Here is a 13,534-nt window from a genome sequence, read left to right as displayed (position 1 = left end):
CTTGCAGGGAGGGTTACCACCTCCCAGCCACACCTGGGGCAGGAGACTCACCTGTCCAGAGTTAGGGGTCTTGTCTCCAACTGTTAGCACCACCTGCTTCCCCTGGCACTTAGCACACAGCGTCGAAAGCACTGCTTACCATGAATGGTGCCTGCAGCCAGAGATCAAGCCCCGAGTAGCTGCTAAACAACACCCAAACAGCACCCATTTCCCCTGACTGCGGCTGTCACGAGGGAAGAAGTAGCTGAGACCCACCTGCTGACAGCGTGCCCAGCCCTGGCACTGGCTCCCCTCGGCAAGGAAACAAACCCCCGTCACCCTTATAGATCCATTTCTCACAGGGCTCTCCCGCACCCCCAGACCCCTCCTCAGCACAGCTGGCCTCTGTTACTAAAGCATGGGCCTGGTGCCAAGCCTCCCAAAGGCTGCTTGGAGTGTCCACGGTGCTGGGCCACCAGCGGGCCATGGAACGAGCACAAGGGGCTGAACTGGCCACACAAGCAAAACATCCCAGCACCCCAAGCCCCCTCTCATGTACCCCGACCCCAGTGGGAGGAAAGTGGAAATAATCATCTCAGAAAACCCAAGACACTGTCCACTCCCTCCTTTTCCCTCCTTCTTTCAGATCCAGCAGCAACCACAGCCCTGTGCAGGAACTGGACCCAGCACCCAGCCCAGCGCCACAGTGCAAACTCCACCTGGCCGCCTGGCCAGCGACCTCAGTGACCTCTGAACCAGCACCACCGCACGAGGGCAGAGAGGGAAGCCACAGCTGGGTGGAGGGCTTCCTCATGGTGACAGGGTCCTCATGACTCTGAAGATTCTCCCAAGCCCCAGAACCAGGACTAAGGTACAGCCCAGGAAGCTGAGGGCTAGGGGAGGTCTCAGAGGCAGAGGGCTCAGTGAAACCCCAGTGTGAATCTGGAAGGAGACTGGTTCTTGAGCAGTGATTCTCAAACTGTGTTCCCTGGGGTCCTGGGAACCCACAGAGATGCCCTGGAGAAAGAGGGGCTGAACTGAGGGCGCTAGAGTCCCCCAGCCCTCAAGTCAATGAGATTTGCTAGGGCTTCACCTGGGGACTCAGGAAAATCATATGGGGGAAAAAGTTTCACTGCTAAGTTTGACAATCAGGGCTCTGAGGTGCAAAGTTTAAATATGTTTCCCATCAATGCCGGCTATCTAAAGATCATGAACATCATCAAAGATTCTCACTCAACCTTCCCGAGGCTCGGATGGGGATTTTCACAGCCCTTCCCCCTTTGGGCCCTCCTGTCTGACCCACCGACTACCTGCTAATGAGATATGGGGAGCATTTCACAAGCAGACACCCCATACTGTGAACCCGGTGCTCCTGTCTGCCAGCTGGGCGCTCACTGATTATATATTTGTCCTGAACATAACCCTTCTGTGGTCCCTTCTGTCCCTCAACCCTTTGAATCACTCCTGTACAGACTCACGGAGCTGTGGGTGATAACCGTGTCAGGTTGCCCCTCCCAGAGCCCGTGCCAGCCAGTCCCCACTCGACTGTGTGCTTGGGCCGTGGCTGAAAACCAAGGCTCGTCTCTAGGGCCCTCACAGCTCCTGGCACGATGCTTTGCACACGGCTCAGAGAACATTCCCTGGACAAAGTAAAGCAATCCCACCTCTGACCCTTCTCACGATGCCAAAAAGAGGGATGCATGTGCAAACACACCAAGTTTCAACAAGCAGATGCCTGACCACCGTTTCCTCTTGGCTTCCTGTAGGGAAACGGTTCAAATGACGGTACTGCCGGACGCACAGAACCCGGGGAGGGCGGCGCGGGGGGGGGGGGCCCGCCTTACCTGGTAGTAGGTCTTAATGTTTCTCACCAAGATGGTCAAGTTCTGAATGCGAAGGTTCACATCATTGTTGACGTGTTTGTTGATGCGTTGATTTGTTGGCCTGGGATCTCTAGGGGAAGAAAAATGAGAATGGAACATTGCATCTCCCAGTATCTGTCACACCCCATCCTACCCCAGGCGCTACTGAGCATTCGGTCCTCTTCAAGCCTAGGTTACTATGCAGCTGTGACAGAGTGGCTCAAGTCAAGTCCTAATTCTGCCGCTGCCAAGCCGTGGACCTCCAGGGAGCCACATCACCTCCTGTCCCCCCCCAAGCACTCAGCCCCCCACCGGCCCTTAAGCAATGTTATTTCTGGCCCCAGAGCAGCCATAAACAACCAAGTGTCAGTGCAGACCCAAAAGCTGCACTGTGTAAACATCAATAACCTACCCCCCAATATATCTGAAGATTAAAAAGGATCCAAAGCTGACCAAAGCGAAATACGGGAAATATCAAGAAAGATGGAAAAGGGGGAAACAGTACACTTTCTGACTTCATAAACCAGTAAAGTCATTGATGTTCCATTTCAAACCGGTCTCCTGCCTATGTCACCGAATTGCTCTTGCCTGTGATTCACATTCCAGGGGCACAATTCTATCTCAAAAACCACCACCATGAGTATGCGATACTATGTGGTGTACAACACACCCTACGAGAAATGTGAAGAGACACAAATAATTCCTGTGGGAAACCCCCAAAGTGTCATTTATTTTCCAATCTCAGGCAAAAGTCAGGTCTGCTTGTGATGAAACTAGAAATCTGAATCAAGCGATTTATAATTTCACTCATCTACATACAGGACATTTCTCAAAAATTCTCAGTGTCAAAAATATTTCCTATTTGAAGAGAACAGACTCAACAGAACGGATTTCTCTTCCCTCTCCCCATGTAGCCCACACAGCTTTTCCTAACATAGCCCTCCGTGCCATTCGACTGTCCCAAGGCACCACAAAGGATGTTTCATTCAAATGAGGGCTGTCTTCACAGTTTCTTCCGTCATCCGAGCCCTGTGTTAAGGGTGCTGAGCCTTCCAGGGGCTGCTGTGATGGAGGAGAGACAGGTCTCTTCCTCCTTCCTCGGGCCCCTCGATGATGATGATGTTGATGAGAGGACAAGAAGGGGAATTTGGGGAGTTACGCAAATCAATTTCAATGCCATTCAGCTCATCCAAAGCCAATAATTTATACAAAGTTGACAAACAGGAAAAAAATCTAAAAATAGCAATTACTTCAAATGCCACTATAAGCACAATTTCTTAATAACACAAGCTGTTTAAAATTCAACCATTAAGTAAATATCTGATATAAACACTATGAGTCCCTACACTGTATTGTGTATATGCAAACCCCTTTATGAATCACTTGCAATAATCAGCCATGGACTTTATTCAATCATCCTGTATCTCCTAAAACAGTCACATGGGCTCCTTGGGACAACCAGAGGACCTCTTTTCAACTGTCCTGGGACAACGTTTCTTTTTTTTCTTCGTATTTTTTTTTTTTTTTTTTTTTTGCGGTACGCAGGCCTCTCACTGTTTTGGCCTCTCCCGTTGCGGAGCACAGGCTCCGGACGCGCAGGCTCAGCAGCCACGGCTCACGGGCCCAGCCTCTCTGCAGCATGTGGGATCCTCCCGGACCGGGGCACGAACCCGCATCCCCTGCATCGCTGACTCTCAACCACTGCGCCACCAGGGAAGCCCGGGGACAACGTTTCTTATTGTCCCCACACAGTACTAGAATCTGGCCAAGCCATTTACATGTTACATGTTTCTCCTGGAGCCATTCATTACTGAGAAAATAAAGGTTAACAGTTCAGTGACAATTAATTTAGCAGCAGAGGAGGCATTCAGAATTTAAACCACAAAGGCATTTTAGCTACAGAAGTGCACCTAGCACGACAAAGTAATTTATCTTAAGGGTGCAGTTCTCTTCCCTTTACGATAGACACCTTAAGAGATGAGAAGCAATTTCATAACGTGACAAGCGGGCTTCCTAAAACAGCAGAACTTCAGAACATGCAGGGCTTTTTCTGTTTTTTGTTGCTATTGTAGTCCCAGCTTTCATTAAGTCAGACGGGGACCCCCTGAGGAGTGCCAGCAGCTGGAAGGCCTTGGCAAACATGTGGACATTCGCTGCACGGGCAACGGCACAACACACACCCAGGATCCGGGGTCGGGGCCTGGGAGACCGTCAGGTGACGGAGGTCGGGGAGGGGGTTCTATATGAGTAATTAGACTAATTATCATGATCATTAGCACTCCCTCCTTTAACTCAGGCTCTCAGGGTAAAGAGAGATTAGGAAACAAATCGAACAAAAGTCAATTATGGTGAAGGAAGGCCTATCCCCACTCTGCCCAGCACTGTGTAACCCCGCCCTGTCCCTCAGCAAGAAGTGGGTTAGGAGCTGCTGATTCTGGTTTGGAAATGGGGCCAGGACTGGCCAAAGTTCTCTGGGCCCCACTGTCCTCATCTGCAAGATGACCACAGGATCCTTCCAGTACTAAAAGGTTATCATTCTAGGGAGGCCAGGTCCGCACTGGCACACGTGGTACCTGGTTCTTGATCCCAGGAAGAGGACATCATAGAACCACTGCAAGACTGTTTGCCTGAAAGCCATCATTAAGAATAAGGATCTTCTTTGTATGACAGCCCTAGAAAGCAAAGCCACACAGCCCCACATCAGGATGTCAGAGGACAGGAGAGAGACAAGGGTGCAACAAAGCAACTGGTAGCTTGTCCGAACTTGGAGAGATACAAGTCCAAAGTGTGGGCCCCCGGGGCTTCCTTCTGATAAAAACTTCTAACTTGAAAAAAAGAAATCAACTTTCCCTAAAATTTTAAAGAGAACTATAATTTAGATTTATAGCAACCTTGCCTCCCTCCTTTGTGAAAAGGCCAGCCCCCAACTTTTCATCATATTCCAAAGACTTCCTAAATTTAAAAATGAATCCAAAAAACCCTGAATGAGAAACTACGTTTGATACAGATGATGGAGATGTTGATAATCTACCACAGGCTAATAAAAAAGGTGTTACACAGTAGCCGGAGCCCAAATTTGTATAAGAGAACATTAGGAACACATATTCTACGTATATACCATAGACAACATCTGGGAAACACCAAAATATTAATTCTGCTACCTCGACATGGTAAAATTATAGGCAATGTTCGTTTTGCTCATCTGTATGTTCTGACCTCCCTCCAACAGACGTGAATTTTTTTGTGTAATTTTTTACAGACTCAAAGGCCCCATGAAGAGTATCATATGCTGCAGCCATGAAAGAGTATCACTCAAGTTCATGAGTAAAAATCTTTCTTGCTCCAACTCTCTAGCACCAACACAAACTCATTCAACTAATCAGTATCTGCCCCTTTATCCTCAGCTTGTACATCTGCAAAATGGGAACATAACTCCTCCTCCAGCACACTAAGGAAAAATATTATCATTCACATGCTTTTGAGAAGCCTAAGGAACTCTCACATTGGTCTGAGGCTATTTCCAGCTTCTGAATAACTAATATATTATCCGTAAATTTGCAGCTAGTACAAGGGGTTAGAAAGGAGTCTGAACAAAGCAAACAGTGTTGGATTTAACGCAGGCCTTGCCCAGGCACAAGCTCTCAGTCCCAGCCAGCCCTAAGTTCTTAGCTGAACTCAACAGCCATTGCGTCAGTTCAGGTGTCCACTCTCACATGCACAGATGTACACCATCACACGCACGTGGGCACACACACACAAACCCAGCTCTGGGCTCCACGCTAACAATAATGATGACTGACATTTGCTGGGCATTTCCTATACATGCATAATGCATAATCTTATTTAATCCTCCCCAAATCCATAAAATACCATTCCCCTTATTACAAATCAGGAGATTGAGGCTTAGAGAGTTTAAGTAACTTGCCCAAGATAAGAGCACTAGTAAGTGGCAGAGGGAGGATTTGAACTTGCCTGCCTGATGCTAGAGTCGAAGCTCTTAATTTTCCTATGAGACCATGAAAAATGTGTCCAAAGTGAATCAGACACCTAGTTTTTCCCTGGACTACCAGTAGGTACCCAGAGAAACTGCATTTACAGAGGAGCTATTCAACAAGTTTTCCCAAGCATCTCCATCCACGCCACTCAATGCCTCACTTTCATTCAGGAATTCTCTTAGACCTGGGCCTCCCCTGAAAGCTGAGCCCACAGGGCTTTCCAGCTTCCAGGCACTGATGTCACTAGGAGGCCAGGGCCCAGAGACTACTACCGCAGCCTTCTTCAGTTGCCAGAGACAATGCCCAGGTGCAGTCACGTGACCCCCAGCCAGCCTCCATATGGCTCCGAAGTGTTAGGTAACACGCCTCTTATCTGAACTCCAGCAACAGGTTAGCACACTGCTCTCTGCAATTTTCTCAGGTCCTACCAACTTGGAGAGAATTTATCAAAACAGGCGAACTGAAGACAGTTGGGGCTACTAGCATGGGAGATAAGGCAGAACAGCCTTGTCACTTACCTGCTAGTTAGCCCAACATGTCTCCACTTGGGAGAAGTGAAAACAGGCTTGGCTTAAGTAGTGTTAGATGTGGGGCTAGGATATGGGTCCCAGAGTCCAGTTTTGTCCTAGATCTTGTTGGGAGCGAGCTAAGGCTAAGAAGTATGCGGTAATCTAGGAGACTAGGAATGTAGGAGAAAGGTGGACAGAAAAGAAAAAAAAAAAAAAGAACTCTTAGGGGGTGCCCCAAATCCTTTCTGGATTAAGAAGGTGGATGCGTAACTACATAACCAACGCCAATACCTATGAAGTGGCAGGCCCTATGCTAATTACTAACATCCTTTAATCCTCACAACCATCTCTTAAGGAAGGTACTTTCCTTCCCACTTTACAGGTGAGGAAACTGAGAGGTTGAGTGATGTGCCCAGCATCACAAAGCATGCATGAGAGAGACCTAGGGTTTGAACCCAAGCTGGCTATCTAGGCTTTCAACACTAGGGTTGAAATTCGTTGTTGTTGTTTTTTTGAGGTAATTTTTTATGTGGGATCTTAGTTCCCCGAGCAGGGATCGAATCCGCACCCCCTACATTAGAAGCACAGAGTCTTAACCACTGGACCACCCAGGAAGTCCCCCTGAGGTAACTTTTACATTTAGGGTGAAATGCATATATCTTAAGTTACACCTTGATGAGTTCTGAAAGATGAAATATACTCCAGTCAATATATGGAACATTTCTACCACCCTCAGAAGTTCACTTGTGCCCCCTTTCCAGTCAATCCCTGCCCACTTTCAAGAGCGAACAATGCTCTGATATCTATCACCTGGAACAGGGTCATTCCTATCAGTCAGTCAGTCAACTGCGTGCTGCTTGTGCCTCTCCCTCCTTGATTTCCTCCTTCTGGAAAGCCACCCATCTTCCCCACTGTCCCCTCCTCGGTGTCCAACCCTGGCCAGAGGACCCAGAAGCACTGCTTGAGGCCTGAAGAGCTGCAAACGTATCAGTTCCCACTTCCAGCACGATTACCCTGGCGAAGCACAGAGGAGAAAATAACATTTCAAACTGTCAAGGGGAAGGGAGAAGCCCGTCCAACTGAATTCAGCCGCGAGCCGAGTGTGAACAAGTGATGAGCTGGCATTTCTCAAAGGAATGGTCCAACAGGCTTTCCTGATTTACAAGCAAGTGGTAAACGCTTCAGGAATTCCAAAGGTCAGGGAAGAAAGAGAAACAGTCCCAGGGCTTTTGTTCTCCCCTCGCCTGGGTGTAAAAGCTGAATGAAAAGGCTGGGGGACACTGCTGCTTTTTTTTTTAATTAAACAGGACAGCTCTAAGTTTCACAGGTTGCTGTACCCATGGAATCCAGCAATTTTCGGGGTCTAACAGGATGAGGGGGGAAGAGTTGCCAGAACCTGAATATGCCACAAGACAACCCGAGGAAAACTTCTCATCAATGTTCTCGGAGACGTGCTGCCAAAGCTGACAACAGATTTGTCTCTTTAGAATTTAATCAAACTCAAGACTGGTAACAGTGGTAAGTGCCTTAAAAAAAAAAAAAACATTAAGACTGAGATGTATCTCCCAGAGCACGACATCAGGTAACTTCTTAAACCAAAGAAGCAATGTTCTCGGGAAATTTTTTAAAATAGATCTTTGTAGGTAGATGTATTTAAGCCATTTTCTGAATATACCAAAGCTGACTGTTCCTCCTCCCACGCGGGCCAAAAACGAAGCTGATTCTCATCAGCTAACAGGTTCATGCTCCAGTATGACAATTTGCTTAGTTGCAGGTGAGTAGGTGAGCGTAAGGGCCTGATCCACAGAGAACATCAGGATGTTTTATTTTGCTTCAAGTGCCTGTGAATCATAACTGACACTCAATGCCAATATGTTCCCTGCAGTTCCTGAGTTAAAAACAGAATGCAGCGGCAGGAGCCAACACCTACATGTGGCAGGCTGTCAATCAGACAGGCTCTGCAGAATTCAGCAACAGGAAAGGATGTGGTCAGACCAACATGCTAGCAAGTGTAACTTCCACCAAGACCCTGTTGAAGCCTCAAGCGTCAAGACAAACAGTACCACAGTATTCTGGCTCCCTGCGCCTCTCCCAACACAGTGACTTTAAATCCAGTTCCTGAGAAGGGACTTAACCAACTGTACTTGCTCTGGGGCAACTGAAAATGGAAGATGAAGGGGAGCTCAGAAACACAGGCGTCCTGACCTCGAATGAAACTTTATAGTCACTCACGGATGCTCCGGTCCCACCCGACACTTCCTGTAACCAGACACTCTCCGTTACAGTTCCTTGCCCCCCAAAAGAAAGGGGTTTTTTCGTGTCATTACTCAAACAACAATCAAGTCCCTGAGTTCGAAGTCAATTGCACTATCTACACCATGTGGATGACAGTCACTCAATTTCAAATTCCTTCCATCAAACAAGCTGCCAACCCACTGTCCTGGAGTTCTCCATACCCCACAAACGACGAAAAGACACGTTAATGCTGAGATACCAGTGGCCCGACGTGCAAAGAACTCCACTGCAACCTCACATTCCATTTCTACAACCTTAAATGTCGACTTGCTGCGGCATCATTCCCTCCTTCCTTCCTCCCCGAATATAACTTACATTTGCAACATGATTTGGTTCAAAAAGATGCCGTCCGCTAAATCCATGTACATTGTCAGGGTGTCCTGGTTGCCGCTTCCGAAGGGGCCAAAAGTTTTCACCTGCGGGTAGGGGACACGGAGAGAAAGGCAGGAAAAGTCACCTCCACGCGCACAGCCTAAAGCTCTCCAGGCGGGCAGAGCCCCTGTGGGCAGGAGGGGGTCACCCAAGACCACCCACCCTTCAACAAACAGCACCCTTCTCCAGGGCCTCTCTCCCCTCCCCGCGCCAGGCAACAGACGCGAGACAGCAGAAAGAAAACTTCCTCGCCACTTTTCTCCGGCGTGTCAGAGGGGAAAAAAAAAATAAAAGGGACTTTTCAATAAATTTCTCACGTCTCAAATCCACTGGAAAACAGTGCGCCCAGCGCAGCCTGTACACGTTCTCACTGGGATCCCCCTAATCCCCACCGCCATCCGCCCGCTGGTCTCAGGGGTTCAGAAACTACACGAGGATGTTTTGGGGAATGGGTCCTTTTCTCGAATGGTCAAAGCCATGAGAGGCCAGGGTGACCACCGGAAGACTGTCGCTCCAGGGCCTCCGGCCCAACGCCCCGGTGGGAACAGGTGTACCCGCTCAGCCCCCAGCCGGGCCGAGAGCGCGGCGGGGTCCTGCACCGGGCGCGCGGGCTCCAGAGCTGGAAATACCCCCATACTCCGGGACACTTGATGACCGGCCGGGGGCACCTGATGAATCCTCTGCGTCCAGGGGCTTTCCGGGAACCCGGCCGGGTCGGGTCTGCCGCGACTGCAGGCGGGCGGGAGTGGAGCTAGTGCCCCAACAATGGGGCGAGGGGCCGGGCACACTCACCCAGGTCACCAGCGGGCTCTGCAGGAAGAGCTCCATGAGCTCCGAGACGGTCACGTCCATGCTGAGGCTGTGCCCGCCGGCTCAGCACCCCGCGACCCCGTCCCCCGCGCCGCGTCACAAAGCGGCTCTGGCAGCGAGCGGCGGGGGCGGGTCTGCGCCGGCTCGCGCCCGGGAGACAAAGGCGGGGCGCGAGCCCACGTTCCGCGGTTTCGGCGGCCCCGCGCCCCGCCCGGGACTGGGGGAAGGGGAGGGCCCGCCGCTCGGGGAGGAACAATGCGGGCAGCGGCCCCGCCCCTCGGCGGCCCTGGGCGATTGGCGCGCCGCCTCGCGGCTGCGCTGGTAGCCCGGAGGGGGCGGCGGCCCGCACGTGCGTAGGGGGAGGGGGCGTCCCGGCTGCCGGCACCTGGGGCGGCCACCGCGCGCCTACGCCGAGCACAGCCTCCGCGCGCTTGGGGCCCCGGCACTTGGCTCCTCTCTGCGCGTGTGCGTCCGCCACAGGGCCCCAGCGCCAAGTGCGGGCCGGAGCGCCGGAGCGTGGGTCCCGGCCTGTCCTTCCCCCGGGAGGCGGGCGACCGGGGCGCCCTGCCCGCCGAAGTCGACCCGGGTACGCCGCACGCTGGGCGCCCAGCGGAGCCCACCAGCCCGAGACTGGCGGCCCCAGGCAAGTGCAGCCTCCCAGGTGCAGCCGAGGCCCCGCCCGGCTACGCGGCGGGAGGGCCAAGCCGGCGTGCCTCAGGTGCCGGGGTCGGTCTCGCGGGCAGGTAGAGCGCAGGCCCGGAAGTCAAAGGAGAAAAGTTTGTGTTGAGTTTAGACCTTAGGAGCGCGACGTCTTGCGCCCCACCGTGCCACCTACCAGGCTGCCCGCCTTTTATAAGTGCCCGCAGGAAAGCGGATGATGTAGCTGCCCCGCCCTGGACCCGCCCCAACTGTGACCCCCTTTCCTCCACCCACCAACACCACCGTCGCTTTGCCAGAGGGGAGCCAAATTCCGGATCCCAACTTGGAGGACGTACCAGCAGCTTGGTGGTAGGCGACAGGAAAAAGGACAAGTGCCCCAACTGGATGGAAAGCAAGCCCTGGGCCCAGACGCAGACCTCGCTGCTGAGACAGCTGCGGTGGACCCCGGCTGGTCTCTGCCGCCTCACCTTGGGCCGGTAATAATTTCACACTACGATTCAGTCATTGTGCAAAACACTTTATACAATTTAACTAATCGAATCCTCACGCGTTTCCCAGATGAGCCCACCGGTGCGGTATTGACCTGAAAGCGCCTAGCATAATTGTCGGCGAGTATACAGTAGGCGCTAAATGGCTGCTGGTTTGCTTGTCAGAAATGTGAACGTTGACTCTGTCAAGTGTTGGGGCTCCGACATCTACCGGTGAAATGTGGTATTGCAGCCGAGTTCTGCAGTACCTTGTTGAGCTGGTGAGAGGGGGTGAGATTGTGGCCCCAGTAGCTAAGTCGGCTAGGGGGTCCCTAAAGAGAAGTGTGGAAGTCAGGGTGACAGAAAAGAAAGCGGGAGACTGCAGAAGAACTTCGAGCTTATGTGGTTTTCTTGTGCACCAGAAATTCATTAATTCCTTGATTACTTAATTGCCTATATTGTAAAATCAGCTGGAAAAGAGGTAAAATGTTTAGAATGTTCTCTGTTTAGAAGCCCGGTTCTGTGCACGCAAAATTTTTTTCACATTGACCCCAACTCTTCTGGAAAGACAAGGAGGTGATCTGTAAAGTTATTTGATAAGCATAATCTTTCACACTGAGAAATACATTGGACAAATGCTTTCTGATGTTTGTGGTAAGACATTTCCCTTCCTGGGGAGAGAATTTGTCACTAGGGGATACTGACAGTCCCTGCGCCACAAACACGTCAGGAATTTCTGTTTTGGGGTCAGTTAGCTGCTGTGTTGATTCATTATCATTGATGCATCAGCAGTTCATTGGCTCAACCCCATCTCACCCCATTCAGAAGGAGCTGGCTCAGCATCATTGTTCCTACATGAGGCAGGGTGTCAGGTAAACTGGATGGTGCCCAGGTTGCCGGGGTGGAAGGCTTCAAAGGGCTGGATGACCTGGACGAGGCACTTCCTAGAAATCCTCTTACTCCATAAAATCAGAATAAGAACATTTTCCCTGTATGACGTTACAGAGTAATTTTGAGGTTCAGGTGATGCATGTAAAAGGGTCTATAAAGGTATCTTCCTCACTGTCGTCTCATCTTTTGCCCCCTTCTACCACTACTTTAATAAGAGTTGTTTCCCCTAAGTCTCCATCGGGTTGGGGCATAAGCTTCAGGAAGCAAACACACAGACCATCTACTAAACACTAAGCAGTAGCCCTCTATCCCCTGCCTGTCCCTCCAGACCTTGGCTTTCACTCCATGTGTCTGAGACTTAAATTTTTTTCTTGTTCATTTCTGCATGAAAAATAATTTATTTGCATTGCTTCTTAGACAGAAGCAGTATTTTAATTATGTTCTTCATTCTGCTAAAGGAATTTTCTCCCCTTCCCAGAAAATGCTGGCTCATCAATGTAAGCTAATGGCATCTCTGTAATTTGATAGGAGCTTAAATAATTTGTACAGCTTTGAGGAGGGGGGGAGACTGGGTATTTGTTAATGTAATTACTTTTTGTTATGATGAGCATATGTTAATTTCATAATTTTTTGTGTTAAAATATACATAACATAAAATTTACCATCTTAACCATTTTTAAGTGTACAGTTCAGTACAATTTAATTAATTTTATTAAATCATTCACTTTGTTGTGCAGTCCTCACCGCCATCCATCCCCGTAGCTCTCTTCATCTTGTAAATCTGACTCTATACCTATAATTTTCCTTCTCCCTCCCTCTAGCCCCTGGAAAACCTAATTCTATTTTCTGTCTTTATTATTTTGACTAAGTGGAATCACACAGTATTTGTCTTTTTGTGACTGGCTTATTTCACTTAGCATAATGTCCTCAAGATTGAACCATGTTGTAGCATATTGCAAAATGTCCTTCCTTTTTAAAGCTGAATACTATTCCATTGTATGTATAGATTGAATTTTGCTTATCCATTCATCAGTGGATGGACACTTGGGTTGCTTCCATGTTTTAGCTATTGTGAATAATGCTCCTGTGAACATGGGTGTACAAGTATCACTTCAAGACCCTGCTTTCAGTTCTTTTGGGTATATACCCCAAGGTGGGATTGCTGGATCGTATGGTAAATCTATATTTAATTCTTTTAGGAACCTCCGTACTGTTTTCCATAGCAGCTGTACCAGTTTACAGTCCCACTAACCATCCACAGGAGTCCTTTTCTTCACATCTTTGCCAGCATTTGTCATCTCTTGTCTTTCTGAATCTAGCCATTCTAACAGGTGTGAAGTGATCTCTCGGGTTTTTGATTTGCATTTCCTTAATGAGTATAATGATGCTGACCATCTTTTCACATACCTGTTGGCCATTCATATATCTTCTTTGGAAAAGTGTCTGTTCAGGTCCTTTGCCCATTTTTTAAATTGGATTATTTGGGTTTTTTTCTGTTGAGTTGTATGAGTTTTTTTTTTTTTAATAGATTTTGGATTTTAACCCCATTATGAGATATATGATTTGCAAATATTTTCTTCCATTCCATAGGTTGCCTTTCATTTTGTTGATGATTTTCTTTGCTGTGCAGAACCTTTTTAGTCTGAGTTTATTTTTGCTTTTGTCACCTTTGCTTTTGGTGTCAGATCTAGAAA

At 49.3% G+C, this 13,534-nt stretch overlaps 1 protein-coding gene and 1 long non-coding RNA gene across 5 annotated transcripts in view; one reads left to right on the top strand and one right to left on the bottom strand.

Moving 5' to 3' along the window:
* Nucleotides 1-10,054, bottom strand: part of CCDC88C (coiled-coil domain containing 88C) — a 129,122-nt gene extending 119,068 nt beyond the window's left edge. For all 4 annotated transcript variants that reach the window (XR_012329871.1, XM_033850711.2, XM_033850712.2 and 1 more), the window contains exons 1-3: nt 9,805-10,054; nt 8,956-9,056; nt 1,824-1,932 (exon numbers count right to left, since the gene is read on the bottom strand). Coding sequence is in view for 3 of the 4 variants with exons in the window: in XM_033850711.2 (XP_033706602.1) it covers nt 1,824-1,932; nt 8,956-9,056; nt 9,805-9,864 (270 nt within the window). In the remaining variant the exon portion in view is untranslated. The remainder of the gene's footprint in view (nt 1-1,823; nt 1,933-8,955; nt 9,057-9,804) is intronic.
* A 79-nt stretch (nt 10,055-10,133) lies between these two features.
* Nucleotides 10,134-13,534, top strand: part of LOC117311016 (uncharacterized) — a 56,164-nt gene continuing 52,763 nt past the window's right edge. Inside the window, exon 1 of the long non-coding RNA XR_004524997.2 lies at nt 10,134-10,958. This is a non-coding gene — a long non-coding RNA (uncharacterized lncRNA). The remainder of the gene's footprint in view (nt 10,959-13,534) is intronic.

The sequence above is a fragment of the Tursiops truncatus genome, chromosome 2, assembly GCF_011762595.2.
Source record: "Tursiops truncatus isolate mTurTru1 chromosome 2, mTurTru1.mat.Y, whole genome shotgun sequence".
NCBI lineage: Eukaryota > Metazoa > Chordata > Mammalia > Artiodactyla > Delphinidae > Tursiops > Tursiops truncatus.
This window is presented reverse-complemented; position numbering and strand designations above follow the sequence as displayed.